General features: G+C 47.7%; 1 protein-coding gene across 3 annotated transcripts in view; it reads left to right on the top strand.

The window, feature by feature from the left end:
- SHROOM3 (shroom family member 3) overlaps positions 1 to 20250 on the top strand; it is a 132535-nt gene that overhangs the window by 46857 nt on the left and 65428 nt on the right. Inside the window, exons 1-2 of one of the 3 annotated variants that reach the window (XM_071744138.1) lie at positions 2598 to 2626; positions 16780 to 16845. The exons of 1 other annotated variant lie outside the window; for it this stretch is intronic. In XM_071744138.1, coding sequence (XP_071600239.1) covers positions 16844 to 16845 — 2 coding nt within the window. In that variant the 5' untranslated portion in view covers positions 2598 to 2626; positions 16780 to 16843. Of the gene's footprint in view, positions 1 to 2583; positions 2627 to 16779; positions 16846 to 20250 lie in introns of those variants that run through there. One more of the 3 variants, XM_071744139.1, reaches the window with a different exon arrangement.

Below are 20250 nucleotides of genomic sequence, written 5' to 3'. Positions count from 1 at the left end.
CATCTCCCTTATGAGGAAAGGCTGAGGGAGCTGGGGCTCTTTAGTTTGGAGAAAAGGAGACTGAGGGGTGACCTCATCAATGTTTTCAAATATGTAAGGGGTGAGTGTCAGGGAGATGGAGTTAGGCTTTTCTCAGTGGTGACCAGTGACAGGACAAGGGGTAATGGGTGTAAATTGGAGCATAGGAGGTTCAAGTTGAATATCAGAAAAAATTTTTTTACTGTAAGGGTGACAGAGCCCTGGAACAGGCTGCCCAGGGGGGTTGTGGAGTCTCCTTCACTGGAGACATTCAAAACCCACCTGGACACGTTCCTAGGGGATGTACTCTAGGGGGCCCTGCTCTGGCAGGGGGGTTGGACTAGATGATCTTTCCAGGTCCCTTCCAACCCCTAGGATTCTATGATTCTATGATTCTATGATTCTCAGGTCCCTGGGCAGATGCCAGGTTCTGGTTACCTGCCCAGGTGGCTGCAGGGGGAGCACTGCCCAGAACTGGATGGCATCACCCTGACTGCAGCTGCTTGGCTTGCATTTCAGGAGCTGACTATAAATATTGATTTACAAGGGGGTTGTTAGTTGGGTGGCATTGATACATGATGATGTATACATATCATCAGCCAGGTTAAATATTAATTTTGTTCAGCCACGTAAATACCCAGGAACATAAAACAAATTCTCTTAAAACTTTTCCACACTTTTCCTGCTTGATTCAAGATTTCATTTGAAAGGGAGGTGTGGTGAGGAAAGGCTGATGTGCACCAACATGATTCTGTGGACAGATATTGAATTTTCCTGGGTTCCTTCAGTAAAACAGATGTTCAGGTGAAGTGGTCACCTTACATTTTTTCATGAATGGGCTTGTGTGGGCCATCCAAATCCCATGGTACTGTTTCTCCCTTGTGGCTGGATAAATGGAATATCTCAGTCAAAGGAGTAGTGAAGAGCAGCAACTGCACAGAGAGGATCAAATGGTCTTTTGTATGCACAGATCTTCCTGGCTGCAGGGAAAGGCAGCCTAACTCTCACACAAATGCAGGTGGACAAAGAGTATTCAGGTGGATGCACCTGCCCAAAACACTGGTTACACCAATAGCTCTAGAATATACAAGGGGGGGGTTTTTTCCCCACATCCATTTCTTTATCTTTGTCCCTGCTTTGACTTTGGCATTAAAAAATGTCAGTAAAACATTTTCATGGAGACTATACCTGCATAAATACACCATAACTTTTATTTTTCTATTGGAGAATGCCTGAGCTAATTAAAATCAGAAATACTGGTTAAAAACACCTCTTTCAGTTGCTGAAAAAGGATCAGTAAACTCAGCTTAGAGTTACCTCATAGTCTGCTCAGGCTTTTTAAAATTACTGCTGTTGTGAGGTGGAATTGCAGGAGGAGAAGGGAAGCAGCAAAGTGCCATCTCTGTCCTGGGGAGCTGGGAAACTCCTCCAGCATCCTGGTGTTGGGCCTGGGGTGCTGGGTTTGGTTCCTGTGGCATTGCTCCATCTGTGCCTCCCTTGTGAAAAGGAGATGCAGCTCTTCTGCCTGGGGGGTGTCAGGAAATTATCTGCTCTCAAAAGGACGATGCATTTGGGCTCTTGAAGTAAAGGAGACATTGGAGAATTATGGTAAAAAGCATGGGTGAGGTTGTGAGTAATGAATGTTTTGGTCCAACAGCCAAATTGGGAGGAAAAAATAGGGTGAAATGGAAGTGAAATTGTGTGATTTGGCCCGAAATGAAATATTTTGCTCTCTATATGGAAAGCAGGTTAATTTCAGATATATCACACAGATTAGGTTACATCACATGTATTTAATGTGTGTTTTCAGCCTTCTCCTGGATCTTAGGGCAGGCTGGTGGGCAGGGGGCAACTGAACCTGGGTCAGGATGGTTCCAGTGTGCTGACAGCAAAAACTCTGCATTTTTGTGCTGTTTCCATGGCCTTCACCCAGAGCCACATGCCCACAGCCTGCTCCTCTGCCAGGAGAAGGGGTGGGGGGACCCCCAAAGCTTTCAGGAGGCAGAAGGGAACCCGATGGGGGTTTTTCCATCCCTGGCCCCGCAGTAGGATTGCTGTGTCCTGCCCTGGGGGCTGAGCCCCTGCTACACCTCCCCTGGGGTCTGCCCCCCCACTCTCCTTTCCCGGGACTTTCTGTGTTCCCGATGAACTTCTTAGGGTGACTTTCAACAAGAAATGACTCCTGCCCTGCTGAGAAGCCTTGCTGATGGGTTTTCATTTCTTTTCCCCTCTCTCCCCCCACCCCGCAGTGTTGAGGGGAGGAGGGGGGGGGGGTGTCAGAGCCGAGTGCCACTTTCACTCCGCACATTTCCCCCTTTCCTCCTCTCGGGCTCGGCTCCTGCCTGTCAGGCCTGCTGACGAGTGCTTGGGAGGAGGGCAGTAACCCGAGCTGCCTCTGCTCAGCAAACCTCCTGCTTTTTTTCCAGCCGCCTTGGTCCTGAGCTGGCTCAGTGCGCAGCACCTGTACCGCAGCGCTGGGCTCCCGGGGCTCCGCTGCCAGAGCCGGGACTGCCCTCCCTTCCTCCTCCTCCTCCTCCTCCGAGGACTGGGCTCTCCAGATGACAGGCAGGGATGGGGATAGCTGAGCCTTGGGCTGGTGCCTCGCAAGGTAAGGAGCCTCCCAGCAGCAGCAGGAAAGCCCGCTTTGTGGGACCTGGGCTTTGGGAAAGGGAGGACAGGAGGCTGAGAGATTCTCTGAGTCCTCAACGTCGTGAGCATCACAAACTACAGAGTGTCCAGGGGGTTTTTCAGCTGCTGTGGTGAGTGAGCTCGCAGCAAACAGAGAGCCAGGGCTGTGCCCCTGTCCCCAGGCCAGCTGCCGAGTGGTGTAAGCAACTCTCCTGGCCTTCGGGCTAGGAAAGTGCCAGAATTTCTCGGGAGAGGTGAAATTCTGAGAGCCTCCAGAGCTGTACAGCATGTTTAAGCCATCCCCTCCCTTGGAGTCAAAGGGTGTTTATAATAATGCTGTGTACCAGGGTGCTGAGTGCAGCAGAGGATCTGCCTCACAGACACACGGTGAGGATGATGTGTTGGGGGCATCCTACAGTTCTGCAGTCTGGAGGAGTCCCTGCTCGAGTAGGTGGCACATTTTGGGCTTCACCTTTTATAAGCTGAGAGCTGTTTACAGCTGTCAGGCCAAGCCACTGCCTGGTGTCAGTGTTTAGTGGCAAATATCCTCCTTTGATTCATCTGGTAACGTTGCAGAGAGCAGAAAGAGGATGTGGAAGAGGCTGATTCCTGAGAGGTGGCAATAGCACAGCTCCAGTGTGGGCATGAACAAACTGACATTAGTTGAAGAGCTGTTGTATCTTATACACACACCTCTCCAGCCTTTCAGATGGGCTGTGAATCATACAGCTAAGTTCATTGAACTTTGGTTTGATTGTTTCCTGAGACATTAACTCCTTTAGTAAACCCATTAACTAATCTTTAAACTCATTAGCTGCTTCATTGCTGTTAGGATATCTTTAACTTGAGGTTTGTTGGGGGTGGGTTTTTTGGTGAATATGGGCCCAACCTGGAGCTATGCACTCAGCTGAAATTGTTGGAGCTGTGTGTTTTTTATACAACCTGATGATCCAGTGGAAGTTGGCAGTTTAAAGAGAGGGAAGATTTGTTCAATAAAACTTGGACTGATTACAGTAGGAAATTCCCAGTCACTTCAGATTTCCTTCTTTTGCCTTGTTGGAGCCAGCTCTTTAAAAACAAATGTAAAGAAGCACCTGTCTGGGCAAGGACTGTCCTTGTGCTGTCAGCTTCAGCCTTTGGAGCACTGGACTGACTTCTCCCAAGGCAGCTGTCCCATGCACACTGGGTGGGTGTCAGAATGGGCCATCAAGGGCAAAACTATTGGGCATGGGAGCAGCCTTGGAGATTCCTGAAGCAGTGGAGCTGACAGAGGGGAAAGAATCTGTTTTACAACACAGATCCCATCAGCCCAAGGCATGGCCTGAGGTTTGCATGGGTGGGCATGTTCCCAGGCTGCAGTGATGTGAGGGACCTCCCATCCTTCACTGGAGGACTCATGTACACCACGAGGCTGCAGGAAGCTCTGCAAATGAAGCATTCAGCTATAAATTAGTCTGGACAATCATGTACAGGCAAGGGATTAGCTTGGGTTCTAATCCACTGCTTGCCTGAGTGATTTGACATCTCCTGTGGTCTTCTTATCAGGCTGTAGATGAGCCAGACATATATTCTGTCTCTCATCCTGGGAAGAATTTGAGCAGAGAGATTTAATGCTCTGTAGTATATAACGTGGAAAAAGGTGAGGTACATAGTATCTGAAATTTTAAGAGATGTCTGACTTAAAGAGACCTGATGGTTGCTTGCTGCAGGTGAATTGAAAAAAATCCTCTAGGGGTGATGTTGCTGTTTTCTCTGATCTGTTTTATAGTCTCTTCAAGATAAGTCTTCCTGAAGCCTTTGAAGGGTTAATGGCAATACCTCATAGAAACCCAAGTGGCTGGAGAAATACCAGATATTAACATTTGCCTCAGTTGCCAAAGCCTGGACGTTTATTTTTTGCTCCTTAGAAATTACAGCCTGCAGGGACCATTTCACAATAAATCCTAGCAGCTTGGCTGTTATAGGGCAACCCATGTGCATAGGCACTTCAGGGCTGTGCCAGCATCTCCTTTTGTTCAACAAAAGTAACAGCAGGAATTTGATTAAAGACTGATAGAAACGAGAGGGAGAGAGAGGGAGAAACATAGGAAAGATTAAAGAAAGAAAGAGCCACCTGGAAACTTCATTCCTCCTTTATTTCTAACTTAAGCTCATAAATACCAAATCTAAACCATTGTGTGTGTGAGAGGGAAGGAAATTTTCCTGCATGCCTGCACAGAAAAGGCTGCACATGCAGACACACAAACCAACTTTTAGCAGAAGTCATACTCTTTTCTTTTCTCAAACTTAATGCTTGCTCCTTATCTGCAGCAGAAGAAAAACGAACCAAAAAATGACTTCATCCCCTGTTGCTTTGGAAGGACAATATTTAGGAAGGTCAGGCAAGTCACAGCCATAGAGGAGAGTGGCCAAGGATTTTGGTTGAACCTGCACATTTTCCAGGCAGCCCTGCAGCTCAGCACAAAGCACACAGCCAGCTGCACAGGGCCAGCACTGCTCTTCCTTGTTACCCTACAGCATCTGCCACGTTGTCTCCCTCCTAACACCCCTCTAAAATCAAAAAGAAAATCAAAGAAGAAAAAAAAAAGCAGTGACCCCAGCAGCCAAAGGCAAATCAGCCCCAAAGAGCCCTCTTCTGTGTGATCAGCAGGGACAGGCAAATCACACTGCAGTCCTTACAGCAGAGGCAGCAAGGCAGTTTGGGTTCAGGAAACCAGAAGGGAACCATTTGGTGTCAAACCAGAATGTCCTGCAGGACTGTGCTGGACTGACTGGCCTCCAGCCTGCTCCTGCCCTGTGGTCAGAGGCAGGCTCAGCTTCTCAGCCAGGATTCTGCAGGGAGCAGAGCTGAAGGCTGAGAGCATGAACTCCCCAGCAGAAGGGTCTTCTCACCAGGGCTGGTGCATATTCCAGGGGCTCCTGCAGGTACTCCTGCCCTACACCAGACCAGATGGAGCAGCAAGGTAGGATGCTGTCCTGGAGTTCAGTGATGCCACTTCTGGTGTCTGTTTTCTCTACACCTGGACATCTCTGCTGCTTAAGTCACACTTTTCCCCACCTGGTGCTTCTAATCCTAGAATGATTTGGGTTGCAAGGGACCTCTCCTCCTTCCTGCTGGGAGCAGGATGCTGGGAGCTTGGTCCTGCAGTTCCTCAGGGAGTAGTAAAACCCCTCCTAATGCAGCATGAATCTGAAATGGAACCAGGATGCCAAATATACTGAAAGCAACATTTATGCAACCTGATAGAGCTGGGGGTGTCCCTGCTGGCTGCAGGGGGTTGGACTGGGTGACCTTGAGAGGTCCCTTCCGACCCAAATCGGTGATTCTGTGATTCTCTGAGCTCAGCTGTGGGAAAATGCAGGGATGGAGAGGGAAAGGCGGGGGGGGAGGACTTACAGGGCTTGGCCCAGGCACCTGGAGGAGAGAGAGGAGAGAGGTCTGGAGGGGGAAGAGCCCTCCCTGTGCCCAAGCCAGGGCCGGAGGAATGCGGGGAATGCGAATGCTATGCTTGAGTGGAGAGCTTCAGAGCCGCTTCGGGGATGGCTCTGCTGCCATCTGTTGTGAGCCCCGCAGGCCCATAGCAACAGCAGCTCAGGAATGGGGCTGCTGCTTTTTTTTGGTTTTGTTTTTTTTTTTTTTTTCCTTCATAAAAAAATTCTTCCTCACCCTCATCCCCGCTCCCGCAGATCCGTCCTCATGAATAAGCAGGATCAGGGCTGGGCTTGGGGCTGGGATTCCTGCTGCAGTGATGTGTGCCAGAGGAGAAAAGGGTCTTTATAGAGCTCAGCTTGGGTTTGGTTTGGGGAGGTGTTCTCCTTTCTGAGCTGTCACAGTCTAGGGACATGAGCTGGGTGTAATTTATTGTTAATTGACAAAATCTCGTTGTTTCCAAATCAGTAGCAGATCTGTAGTTGTCATGAGGTATATTCAGCAAAGTCTCTATTGTCCTTCTTGATAAAACAAAGACCTTTATACTTTATTCTTACAGATGCCAAGGTTATAACTGGTGTAAAACCCCAGTGTGTTGGTCGGTTGTGCTATACAGCACTTGTGTTCCAGCTGGGGAGCTTTGCTCCATGGCCAAATGGTGAGAGCAGACTCTTGGAGCTTTTAGATAACTCATCACCACTCCTGTGAATGAGAGGTGCAAACCTTTACACCCTGGAAAATTTTGCCCTACAAGAACTCTGTCTCTTAAAGCCAACAGCACTGAGAGGATGTGCTGGCAGGAAGGGTTAATGCTGAAAGAACCTTTATTCAGGCAGCAGGGGTGGGAACTGTCTGTCTGTCTGAGTGAATGGTTTTACTCCTTCCTTTCTCCTGGAAATTCAATTCAGAAATGCAGATTTCTTTTCTCCCCACACCTTAACCTTTGTATTTCCTGCTGTCAAGTAGCTGTGGCCTCATTCCTGCAATTTACTCAACCTCTTGAGGTGACTCAACAAAGAGGATTGTTTTTAAGCAAGTGTCTTAATTCCCTCAAGGCACAGAATTACATGTTGTAATTTCATGTCAGAGTTTGAAGAGGTTTGAGGTGAGACATTCAGGAGTTAGGGCTATTCATTTTATCAAACAGTCTATTGATTTCTTCAGTATTTCTCTGCCTAACACAGGAACTTTTAGAGAATCCCCCATAAAGGAGATGGGGTCAGGGAACTGGCAAACCAAAATAAATCTTTCAGGTGTTTGGTGTCATCTGGCTAGAGATGTCATGCAGGGAAGGAAAAGCAGCAGCCCCCTCCTCAGTGCTCAGGGCTGTGTTTGAACAGCTCTGCTGGCTTGATCACAGGGAGGAGGCTATAATTTCACTGAAAGCTGATAGGTGCAGGAGGGGGGATGAAGCTCTCCCTATTGCAGGCAGTTATTATCACTTGACAGCTGTCAGTTTGCAGGAGGTGATTTGCCTTCCTGTCAGCTCTCTGAGAACTGGGTATATTTGCCTAAGGTTGTAGAGAAGGGTAAAAATCCTGCTTTCAAGTGCAGGTATCATTTAACCATGATAAGAGGGCAGGTAAAGCATTTCTCCTGCAAGGCAGCTGTGGAGAACAGGGAAGTAAAGTCTTTCTGGTCCTGCTGAGATGGGAAAAAGCAAGCCATTAAAATCTGATACCTGCCTGCTTTTAATGGGAGAAACATTGAAGAAATAATCTCAGCCCTATCACCACCAAACTATTTTCAGGAGCCATTAGCCTTTCACCTCCTCCTATATTTTTTCTTTTGCTTTTGATCTCATTCAGGGGAAACCAGCAAAGCTTCTGCAACAGGAGATCTGGGGCTTAGCTTTAATCAGGAGCTTACTCACTCCTAACCATGCTCTGCCAGCCTTGCCTTCCCACTGAGAGACCTGCACAGGAACTGGGGGAGTAAGACAATGCACTTGGTGTCTTCAGTCATGCTTACTTCTTCAGTGATCTGGGACAGATATTTTGATGGGTTATGCAATGCTCTCTTCATCTTTAATATCTTTTTCCTCCTTAAAAACTCTTTTCAGCAACCCAGGACTGTGGTCTGTGAGTTGCCAGCTTGAACTGCAGGGATGAGGCTGTTGGTATGAGCTGCACTGAGGGGACACAAACCCCAGCTCAGTTTAACTGTCCCTTAGCATCAAGTTATACCTTTTGTTTCTTTGGATAAAACCCTGGAAATCTCCTGGTGATTCCATGTGAAGGCTGTCTCCAGGGTAGGAGAACTGCTGGTCTGAACTTGCAGGTCTTTCCCAGCTGGTGCAGCTGGAGCTGCTGGTGACCCTGGCAGTCACCAGGTCTGTGTCAGCCTTCCTCTAGCAGCGTGGTCCCCAGAGGTTACCCACAGCTGCATTTAAATGCAGACACTCTACCCCAGGCTTGAGGTGAAAAGATGAGTTGTCTGCATCCTCTGGCTCGTGGTGTCCAGGAGTTCATCTCTAACTGAGCTGCTGTTGTTGCAGGTCTCCAGAACCTAAATGTTCCTCAGGATTTTCCACCTGACGTGGTACTGATGTTCCTTGATGCTGATTTTTTCCCTCTTCATTTGTTTAATTCAGACTGAGATCTGTTTTCATTCCAGCCCAGTTTTACTTCAAAAGTGATCCATCCTTAGTATGTGAGGAAAGTTTCTTTGTTGAAGAGAAGAGAGTGAGAGTGTCAGTCACAAGTGAGATAAAATACAGACACTTTGATTTCAGTGCTGCTGGTCCATATTTCTTTATTTCTTTTTTTTTTTTTCCTTTTCTCTGTGGATGTCAAAAAAGCCCAAAACCCCAATGAATTTCTGCTGCCAGTATATTCAGAGCAACCCATGGCAACAGCTGTATTGCCCATACATCTTCAAGCAGAAAATTGGACATCATCTGGGACAATGCCTCCCATTACAGCCCTACCCAAGGGCCACGTTGCAGTCACGGTGGGAACCATCCCTCCCAGCCCCTGGTTTGTTTGTGTGCACGAGGATCATGCTTATAATATTGCTGTAACATAGCCCTTTGCATCTAATTTAAGCAATACTGGGGCTTTTGTTTGCCTTGCAAGGTCTAACCTAAAGACAAAAGGCCCAGGCCAGCCTGAAGTTGCTGAGGCATCACCAGACCCTCATGTTCACACATACACCCTCTGCCAGAGGAATTTATGGCCCTTACCATGTGCCCTAATGAGGACAAAATGAGACCGTTACATATTCACTTAATTAGTTTGACAGATTTTCATTTAAATATAAAAAGACTTCTGCTCTTTAGAGAACAAAAGGAGAGCTTTGTTTCCAGTGCAGTTTTTGACTCTGCTTTGCTGGAGCAGGAGGCTGGGGGGGTGAGGGAGATGATTTAGTGGGAATAATTCTCATCTTTTGATTTTATGGTGCAGTTTCTTTGCTGCTTTTCCAGTTCCCCTGGAGCACCTTGAGGAGAGCTGTGTCATGTGGCCCTTTCACTTGCAGCCAGGAAAGCCCAAGTGAGACCTTGACTTTTCCAAAGCATGATGAATGCTTTGGGGATCTGGGGGGGTGGGAGGAACTCTAAGAGTATTAGAAAGCTGCCATGAGGGGAACTTCAGTCTCCAGACCTATTAGCTGACTCTGTCTCCCCATGGGTCTAGTTCTTTGGCCTAGCTTATGTCCCAGGGTATCAATGATGGCAACTCTTGCTGCAATAAAAGTTGGGAGCTGGCACTCTAAGCTGGCTTGCAGTTTTATAGCTCCCTTTTCCCAGCTCTGTGTGTTACAAAGAGCTCCAGAGTACAGCAGGAGCCTTGATGCACAGCAGATTGATGCTGGGGCTTGGGCTTTGTGGGAGCCCATTCACTTGTGCTCTTTAATTGGAAATGTTTTCCCAAATGCCTGCTTTTGAAGATTGGCTGTGATTCCTTGGTATGATAAAGTGGGAGAGGGAGTGCACCCTATGTTGCTTTAGGCCCTGGAGCTCACAAACTCTTTTCTCATCTTTGTAGCTGTTCCACGAGAGGATAAAACACAAAGTGAGCTCACAGCCATCCCTGTAACATTTGCCAGCCTGGACACTTCTCAAGCCTTTCCAAACAGAACCAATACTTACCTGCCAGAAGCCTGGTGGCAGTGGCTTCATCCATCTGTCTGGGCAGCTCCTGGGCAGGGTCAGACAACAAATTGGTAAAGAAATGCCACGGTCTGGAGGTCACACCTGAGGTTACCCACGTGCCATAAGCACAGGAAACATTTAGAGAAAATGTGCTGCAAACCCAGCTGCTGCTCTCCATCTGGGAAAATGTTGATGTTTCAGCAGAAATCTCATTTTTAACCTGTTTTGGAAGGAGGTTTTGTTCATGGCTATCACTAGAAAGGAGGAGAGCTTGTAGGCTACCAAGTACCATGCCTCCTTTCCCTCTCTGCCTCTGTTCTGCTCACATTCCTCTCCCCACAGATGGATGCACTCAGCAGCAGTGCCTCTCTCCAGCTATTTTCTCTGCTCTGGACTTAGCAAAGAATCTAATCCTTGCATTGTGGACTTGCACATTCCCCTTTTGTCTCTCAGTTCCATGCAGGCCTGATAGCCTGAAAAGAGGTAAATGGCTGCCCAGGCACACCCAACTTTCTGCTTTTTAAGGTATTACCTTAATAGGACAGCTCAGGCAGTCCAAATTCTTCTGGGGGGTTAGGGGGGAAAGCCCCTTTGATCATATGACTCTGCAGATTTCTGAGTGAGCAGTTCTGGGCAGCAAAACCTGCTGGCAAAAATATTTGTTCAAATTTCAGACAGAGGACTTGCACAGTGTGATGTTTCTCCATGAGGGTCAGTAGGATGGTGTGGGGTAAGGAGTTCAGCAGGTTCTGCCTTAGCAGAGTGGGTCCTGCAAAGGAGGTGTGTTTGGGCCAAAGAGAAAATAAAATATGATGCATCCATGCAAACCTGTGAGTGAGAGCAGCCCAAGAGAGGCACAAGTACCTCCCAAACACTGCTGCTCCAGGAGCCTCATCTTTCCAATGGATCAAGGAGGGTGCTAGCAGGGAAAGTTCCTCTCAGAACTCCAAGGAATCATTTGAGGTCTGTGTAGTTTAGAGTAAATGGTCCCTTTTAGTGTGCCCCATTTCTGTGTGGGGGCAAATTTGTTTGTGGAATGACTTGATTAAAGAGGTGAGCCCAGCCTGAGGAAATCACAGAGCTGGTGCCATGTTATTGAGCAGAAACGTCAAGCTTGATCCTAGGGATCTCTTTGTGTGAGGGAAGCTGAAGGAATGTGTCCCTGCTCCTCAGGCTGTCAGTCTGTGTCAGACACTGAAGTGGCTGTTGGAGGGAATACAATGACAGATTTTTTTCACCTAAATCACTTGAGCCATTTGGAACAAAATGCACTTTGCCACTGCAGCCATGCAGTGTACAGCCCCAGCCAGGGCCCCAGCCACCCTAAAGCTTCCCTCGCTGAGGACAGTGGCACCCTAAGGCATGGTCTCCATTGCCACCTTCTTCAGAGGAGAGCCCAGGTGATGAGGAGCAGGTTTTGTGGTACCTTGGATGTTGGAATGGGCTGCTACAGATAACACCTTGTACCTCCTTCCCCCAGTCTCTTACTGGCTTTGTTTCTTCCCTAGCAACTGGTTAATCTTAAACAAGCTGGGGCTGGGCCTGGCCCTGAAAACTCTCTTCACTGAATCTGCATAACAGAGACCATCTAAAATACGAATAATTTTTAAGGTTAATAGTATTTGAGCAACATAAGAATGACCCTTTATAAAAAGATCAGTGTTCCTTTTAACCTAGTGTTTTGTCTCTAGTGTCGTTTGACAAAGGGAGCTTCAGAGTTCATAGAATTGGCTCCTTTCAATAAACCTGGCAACCACTCCACCCTGGAGACTGATTCTTTGAGTCTTATTTCAGTCTTGCATTTTTTAGGATTTTTTTTCCCCAATATCATCCTGCAGCAGAAAGTTCTGTTCTCAGATACTTGGACACGAGGAAAAAAGTTTTTATTTAATTTCAGCTCCAGCTATTTCTCTTTGGAAGACTTAGCAACAGCTACACCATCTTGCTCTGTACCTTTTTCCACACCTTTTTCACATCCCTTCTGTCTGTGCTCTGTCTTGAGTTCATTCATCTGTCTGTATTCCATGTGCTCCACTGGCATTGCCTCAGCTGTGGGTTTTATTCCTGAAGTGGTTGGGATGTGGAATACTTACCTAACTTTTTTTAAAAGCTACGTGTTGGCCTGATCATTTCTGCATGATGGGCACTTAACATTGCAATTCCTAGGGACATTTCTGTACTGACTAGCAGGAATTCTTAAAAATCATCATGAGTTTTTCCCCCAGAGCCCCAGGTCTGTATCCACCCAAACCCCAAACCTGTGATAGGTTTGGTTTGCTTTAGGCTTGGACTGCCCACTTCAGATCTGCCTCTAGCACAACAGGTTAGTGCTCTTCAACCATTTCAAACATTTCTTTGGTGCATAATGTCCATCTGTGGGGCTGCTCACCTCTGTGTAACAAATCTGAATCCTCATAGAGCTGACAAATTTGTCCTGCACAGGGTTATACACTGGGAGCCAGAAATAAGCACACAACCACTGTATTTACACATCTAACTGCCTCTTGGATGATGCTGGTAAATTCACAGATGCTTGAGGCTCCTCCTTCCCTGTGACATTTTATAAAACAGCTTTCATTCTAAATCTTTTGCAAAATGCATCCTGGCTCAGCCACTGGGACATTTCCCACACCTCCCTTTAACCACTGAGAGCTTATGGCCCAGTTTTCCTCTGGTTTACTATGAATTTCCAGTCCTAGGATGTACCTCCCATATATTGTGTCTAACTGAGAGCAGGCAGAATTTTATTCACAGGTCACACATGTCCATGCTCTGCACACAGAGCTGCAAAATTAGTAGAGAACCCAAAGCATTTTGCCACTTCCAGGAGCTAAATCCTCAGGAGTGCCTTGTCCTTCCTGGAGTCTGCCAGGTTGGCTGCTGGTGTCAGGTAGGATCTGACCTGCTCCTCCACCCAGTGCCAACACAGCACTTTTTCATTAGGGTTCTGAGTGCTTTTATTCCATGTTGTTTGGCTCTCTATTCCTTAGAGCCTGGCTTAGGCTTTTTTAAAATGATCTAACAGAAAGGAGTTTGGTCTTAATGATGAATTAGTGCTGTTGGAATTTGAGCTGCTCTTGTTTTTTCAAGTTATTCTTGTCAGAGAGGCTGTGCTTCTGGAAGAGGAACAGAGGCTGCTCCTTTAGTAAAGCTGACAAAGCAGGAAATGATCAGCCAGCCCTGAACAAAATCCTAATTTAACATTTACTGAGCCACAGTGGGAGAAACCCAGACTCATAAATCAACCTATTACGCCTTCAGACATGAGTTTTTGGAACCTCCCAGGCATTTCTTTTCTCTGCTGCTGATAAGAAGTCTTTTAAGGGCTGAAGCCTCATGATATCATTAGGGACAAGAGCAAATGATGTTGCTCCAGGCCTGGAGTCAAGGCAGTGACCTCACCCCTCTAGAAACAGATCTCAGCAGCTTCAGCTCTGGGTGCAGAAGCCCAAACTGCAGGGAGGTACCAGTGTCTCAGGAAGGAGAGTTGGTCATGTCTGTGTAGAATTGTTGAATTGTTTTAATTAAAAATTACTAATTTAAAAAGGTAGGTTGAAGGTGTCAGACCCTGTCAGAGTGGTTTCAGAGCAAACAAATGCATTCAATGTAGTGCCTGCCCTCTCTCTTTACCAACATGGAAGCAGATGCTGATGTTTCATAAAATTATCTCTTTTTTTAAGGGATCTGAGTAGTACTCTGGACTGACCTTTCCCAAACCATGGCTGTCTTCCAGGAGCAGGTAGTGGAGGGAGCAGGATGCAGTGTAAGCAGCCAGAGGTGTTGGCTGCCATGCATGTCCCAGGAGCTCAGCTTTGGTTGTGGTGTAGGCAGAGCCTTTTAGATCTCCTTCTGCTTCAGCTTGGAGAGAGATGGAGACCATGCCTGTGTCCCATTCTGCTTCCTGGGCTAGAAGCAAGGTGTGTGCAGAGCCATCAAGGAATGTCCCCCTTCTCTCAGTCTCTTTGAGGAAGGTTTCCAGGGGCTCCCTGTGGCCCAGCTCTCCCCAGGGCTACTCATGTGGACAGGAGCTCCATGCTGCCTTTTACTGGGGACTCTGAAGGTTAAACTTCTTTCTTACCCTCTTTTTGCAGCCTGGTTCTGCACCGTGGTGGCCAGGAGGCATTTTGGTGTGTCTGAAATTGAGCCCTTCAACAAACCCCATGCTCAGTCTTAGTGTAGGTGCACAGCTGGTGCTCTGCAAAGAGACAGCAGCCTTCAAGTGAGTGTTTAGTGGCAGAGAAAAACACAAACTGTCAGCACTTAACATTTAAATTTGGGAGTAAGGCAACTAGTATTATTCTTCACTCTTTACTTAGCTCTAACCCCCTTGAAAGCTTTAAGAAAGAATAATTAACCAGTATCTACTTCTAAAAACTCAGCAGTATGCCTCTGTCCTCATAGAAAAAAAAAAAAAAAAGGAAAGGAATGCCTGCAGTTACCTTATATAAAGCCTGATCAGTAGATGTACCACTTTAGGCCGGTTGATGGGTAGATGGTTGATGCTGTAGATGGGTAACTGTCTCCTCTTGGGGCAATTTTGTGCAACTTGGTGTTTTGCTTTGTGCTGGCAGTGGATAGAAGCAAAGAGTGCAGTTTAGCAATGCAGAGATGTGCCACTGGGCTGCTGCTCCTCCAGCAAAGGGGAGGGAAATCCTGTGACTTTGGTGATGTCCATTTAACCTCAGGGGAGATGCCTGTGCCCTCTGCTCTCAGCCTCTCTGCTGGCAGGGCTGGCTGGTAGGAGGGCAGTAGAATAGGAAGCAGATTATGGCTACTGAGCAGAAAAGGGTTTTCTCCTTTATCTGATGGTGGCAGGGAGAGATGAGCTCAAAAATGAGAGAGGCAGGATGCCTGGGTTTCATTTCTGCCTGTGCCACAGAGTCACTGGGAGATGAGAGGCAAGGTGTTTACTTTTGTGTATTTGCATTTCTCTGTCTGTGACAGCCCTTCCTAAGGTGAGGGGTGTGATGAGGCCTAATTACCATGTGCAAAGCACTTTGCAAAATAGATTTTACCGCTGAAGGTATGAAATGTCAATTAAAAGGAAAAAAATAAGGTCTTTCTCTCTAATTTTCAGAGGAATGTCTTTGTACTTGGACTTAGTTGCTGTAACCACAGCCCAGGAGATTTTCCTGCTAAGTAGATGGTGAGAACTGCTTCTTAGCAAAATATCACCTTCCTAAGCCTCAGTCATTCAAGAATGAGCCTTTTGAAGCTAAAAAAGAGAAACAGAGCCTTCATCATCCTCTCTCCCATCCCTCCCCTGGGAGCCCCCAGCTCTACATGGCCCCAGGTGCCCAGGAGCAGGACTCCAGTGCAGGGCATGCAGGACGTGGGTGCTGGTGTAGCTGGAGGGATGCCCTGGCTGCAGTGCCAGGCAGGGAGCTCTCCTGCCTCCCACACACTTTGGAGGTGGGGACACTGCTCACAGAGTGTGACCTTCACCTCTGCTTCCCCTCTTCCCCATTACCTAACTGGTCCTTCTGGTTTTGTGGACCATGAGCACTGCAAACTTGGTTTGCACTTCCAGCACCTCCCAAAGATCGTGTCATAAACAGAGCACCCAGGCAGCTGTAGCTCAGTATCTACAGGATTTCATCTGCATTTCCATCTACATCTGCACTGCTCTGCTCCTGCCATCCCTGTAGTCATGGTATTGCCTGAAAGGCTGGCCTCTTAACTCACTTTTATGCTTATCACTGGCATTTCCCTACCCCTGAGGGTTCTGCAGTGCTTCAGCTCTGGTGAGGGCCACCAGAAATGGAGATGGCAAGGCCCAGGAGGTACCATAAAGCAGTTGTGGCACAGAGGAGAACCCAGGGCAGAACAGCTCTGTGCCTTCCTTCTACTCGTTTGTTAGAAGTTGAAAATAAATCATAGGGCACAGGGCTGGAAGCCATTTTACAGCTCATGGGTTGGGAATGGGTGTGTGTGGGTGTTGGCATCTGCAGGGCTTCAGAGAAAACCAAAAGTTACCCATGGCTGGTTTGCACCCTGGGCAAAAAAAGAGAACTGGGCTAGGAGAGAAGTGGTGAGGACCAGCAGGGAGTTTGGTTTGGCTCCAAATTGCCCATATGCCTGGTGGGGTATTTTGCTTGTTAGTTACATGATTTTACACACCTAAGTGCAGGTGGTCACCAAAAACAGGTTGCATTTGTCCTTCTAGAGAAGCAGTGAAGCAAGAGCCCCTTCCCTGCTCGGGGGTCTCAGGAGGGAGCAGGGAGCACAGGAATGACCCCAGGACCAGCTGCAGGATCTGTAGCACTGAGCAGGAACAGCTCCTGTAAACAGGTTTTCCTGTCATGGATTTGTTAGTCCAAGCCTCTCCTAAGGGTGTTTCTGTGTCTTTACACCCCTGTGTGTACCTACCTGATGCAATGCCACAGGGCACAGCCAGCCTGAGCTGTGTGTGGGCCACCAGGAAAGCACCAGCAGCTCTTTCCAAGCTTTTTGCCTCTCTGCTGAGGACAAATACTAGAGGGAAGGAAGAGGGAAAACCAAGGGATAGAGTGGGAAATGGGAAGAGTCCCAAGAGATGAAGGGGCTGCAGGAATAGCACTGTGTCTCAGCAGAGTTTCCATTGCTAAGGCTTCTTCTCCTCCTTCTGCAGGTTTAGATGGGCACCCCCTCCCCTCATGACTGCAGTGGGACTAATCAGACAATAAGGAATACTCATGTGAGTAAAAGCTTGCAGGCCTGAACTGCCAAGTGATGCCCACACTCATGTTTGTTCTTCCCAGCACTGACTGTGCCCTGGGAGATGTGCAGAGTTGTGTTTTCCAGGGCCCTGAGCTTTTTAGCAGCAGTTGCAAGGTTAATTAGAGCTGTCTTATGACCTCCTGACCCACAGCATGCTCTGGGGTGAAAGGTGCTTTGTTCCTTGTCCCCGTTTTGTCTGACCAGCTGAGGAACAGACAGGCTGAGGAGCTCATCTGCAGTCCAGATAAGGCAGAGAGGTTCAGCAATGTCAGCTTGACTTGATGTGAGTGACTGATCCTGAATTTCTTTTTTAGCAGATGGTAGGGTGAAGCAGCTCCTTTGCAATGCCCCAAATCTTTTTTCATAAACAGCTTGGTCAACTTCATGACCTGGTTCCTATCCCATGGATGCTTTGGATCAGGGCTAGTCCTGCAATGCTTTGTTGGGAAGAGGTAACTGAAAGAGGGGATTGGGACAAAACGTTTTTCAAATACCTGGACAATTCCCTGCCTGGGAGCTGGAGGCAGTGAGTATCCCTTGGAATCAGGACAGGGGCTCTGATTATTGCAGGCTGTTATCTGATAGGAGCCCTGCTCAGGGGTTAGGGACCAGCAGTCCTTGATGCCATCAGAGCAGAGCAAAAGGCAGAGTCAAGCCCTGGGGCAGCAGGAATCTCCAGGAATGCCCTGTGATATCAGGGAGTCCTCATCAGCCCAAAGGGCATTAGGGCCAGCACTGAGGCAGTGCAGCCCCAAGGGCTGATTCAGCAGGCCAGGCCTATTTGTCACACCAGTGTGTTGCCTGTGACCTTACAGCATGGAGGTATTTGCCCCAAATCCATTGATTTGATCAGTGACACTGGCTGGGATGTTTGGAAGCACTGAGTGGCACAGCAGTGTGGCTGCTCTCAGGGCTGCTTCCTGCCCTTCAAGAGATTTGTCTTGTGAGATAGATGAGCCTTCCATCCTCTGTCAGACTCCTCTTTCTCTTTTGTGTTAAGAAGCAAACGTGATGTTCAAAAGTTTTTGTGAGGCTTGCACTTTTCAGGTAACTTCCAAAGAGCTGATTCACAAATAAATGAGGAGATGCCACGTTAACAGCCTGGTCAAGCAGGAGCACAAGCTCTTTTTGAATGTATTGTACCACTTGTGCCTGTTAGGTGTGTGAGGTTGGCTCTGAAAGCACCACTCAGTAGCAGAAAGGCGTGGGGTTTCTTTCTTATGCATGTGTGCACTGAGCTGCATGCCCTGAATCCCATCTGCATCCACAGGTTTGTGTTATGGAAAAACAGTCATTTCTTTTGCAAAATCATCCCCAGCAGCTGGACATGAAACAGCACTTGCTGTTACTGAGAACAGCTCTGAACATGGAAATCTGTGAAGTGCTTGGTGGCAAGCCCCAGTAGGTGCAGTTCTGTACTCCTCAGAGCTGCTGCGACTGATCCTTGCAGCCTTCCTTTGCTCTGCACTGAGTATTCCTCTTTCCATTAGGTTCAGATATGTGAGACCCCATTCTGCTCCCAGCTCTGCCACTTCTCTCCAGGGTGGCACTGGATTTGTGCTTTGCCTAAAGAAAAGTCCTAAGAGTTATTTTTTCATAGTCTCGTTGTGTGTAAGAGGATCTCACTTTCATTTCAAAGTCCTTAAATTTTTTTCTCTCATGGAACTTAATGGGCAGGCATCTTTCATCTGCCTTACCCCTGTGCAGGGGGGAGCTTGTGAGACCTTGTAACAAATGGCTTTTTAAAAGCCTGAATAAGGGTTCCTAGTTACCATAAGCTGCCTAAGAATTCTGCAGGATCTTATCTTTTTAATGAAAATGACTCTGGTGCAAATCTTGTGCCAGTCCTGAGTTCCTGCTGTCACATTTGCTCACCCACGTCTGCTCTCAGGGGCTGGTGTTCAAAGATGGATTCACCAAGGATAACATGTGCTTGATGAGAAGGTTTTTATTTGTCAGTGTCACTGCCATTTCAGGCTCCCTCCAGGGAAATGAGGAGTACACTGGAATAGCTGCTGTGACTGAACAAAGCAGTCATAGTTCATGCTGAAGGGAGATGGTATTATTAAACATTGCTGTTTCTGTGAGGCAGGAATGAGGAAAGATTCTAAGAGCATTCCAGGAAAAGCATTCTCTGATTACCTTCAGGAAGATATCCTGGTACACAGGCATGGTGCCCTGCCCAGCTCCTGAGCTCTGCCACTGGCTTTCCTTACTCCTTCTCCTGCAGGTAGATGTTTCCAACATCCTTTTTCTGGAGAAAGAGAGAAGAATGGGGTAGAGGCTGGAAAGCAGGTCCCTGGGAATTTGGCCCCACATCTTATGTCCATTCCTAAAAAAAATTGTAAAATGTAAAAAAGTCAATCATCTGTCTGCTAGCCCATGTTCTTTAAGGTTAAGCCAAGCAGGATTCCTGCTGTCTCAGGAGCTAATCTCTGGGAGCTGTCCTTACTGATCACCACCCCTTATCACCATGGGTAGGACCCATGGGTGATGCCTGTTTCCCAAAAGCAGGGGCAGGATTTGTTCCTGAGGTCAAGAGACCACCTTGCTCCTTTGCCAGATGGGAAGCACAACCTTTCCAACCAGTCTGCCAGCTCAGTTATTGAGCAACCTGCTTTGTTTATGCTGTAAAACCTGGCTCCTGCTTTGAGTGGGGTTTGCCAGAGGGCACAACAACAGAGTGAGTTCCTTTAAATCCTGGGCATCAACTGCACCCAGTCCTAGAGATGCAGGGAGGAGGCTTCTCTTAGGCTGATGGGTTTATTCTCAGTCACATTCCTGTGCCCCTGGTGGAAGAAACAGGGGGGGCAAATGGGGCAGAATAGAGCTCCTGAAATGTGCTCCATGACTCTGTGCTGCTGGGGGATTAAAGTCAGCCCCATGGACAATGGGGGCTTTAACTCCCTGCAGATCTTTCACCTGACATTGTCTTTAAACCCATCTGGGCTCTAACAGAAATGAAGGTGAATTAGAGGGAGATTTGCCATGAAACCTGAGCTAAAGACTCTTGAAGCTGTTAATACACACCTTGGGCTCAGACCTGCAGTGCACCTTTCATGGTGAATCTTCCAAAAATCAGTGGGTGGTGGCTTCAGGCATGAAGGTCGTGAGGTTTTCACTACTCACTTTACTTGTCAGTACTGACACAGTTAAAAACAAACTAAAAATGCATGGGTGACACTTTGGCCTGGCTCTGACCTGTCCCAGGGTCTGGAAATGGCTCTACTCATAATTCCATTGCCTTCATCACTTACTGGGGACCTTTGTTGGGCTTCTCATGCAGAAGAAGAGGTTGCTGCCACCAGGAGGTTGCAGTGCAGTGCCATCTCCTGTTGCAGGCAGTGTCCCCAGGAAGGGCATCAGCAGAGCTGAGAAGAAG

Source organism: Heliangelus exortis, chromosome 4 (assembly GCF_036169615.1).
Source record: "Heliangelus exortis chromosome 4, bHelExo1.hap1, whole genome shotgun sequence".
In the NCBI taxonomy this organism is placed as follows: domain Eukaryota; kingdom Metazoa; phylum Chordata; class Aves; order Apodiformes; family Trochilidae; genus Heliangelus; species Heliangelus exortis.
This window is presented reverse-complemented; position numbering and strand designations above follow the sequence as displayed.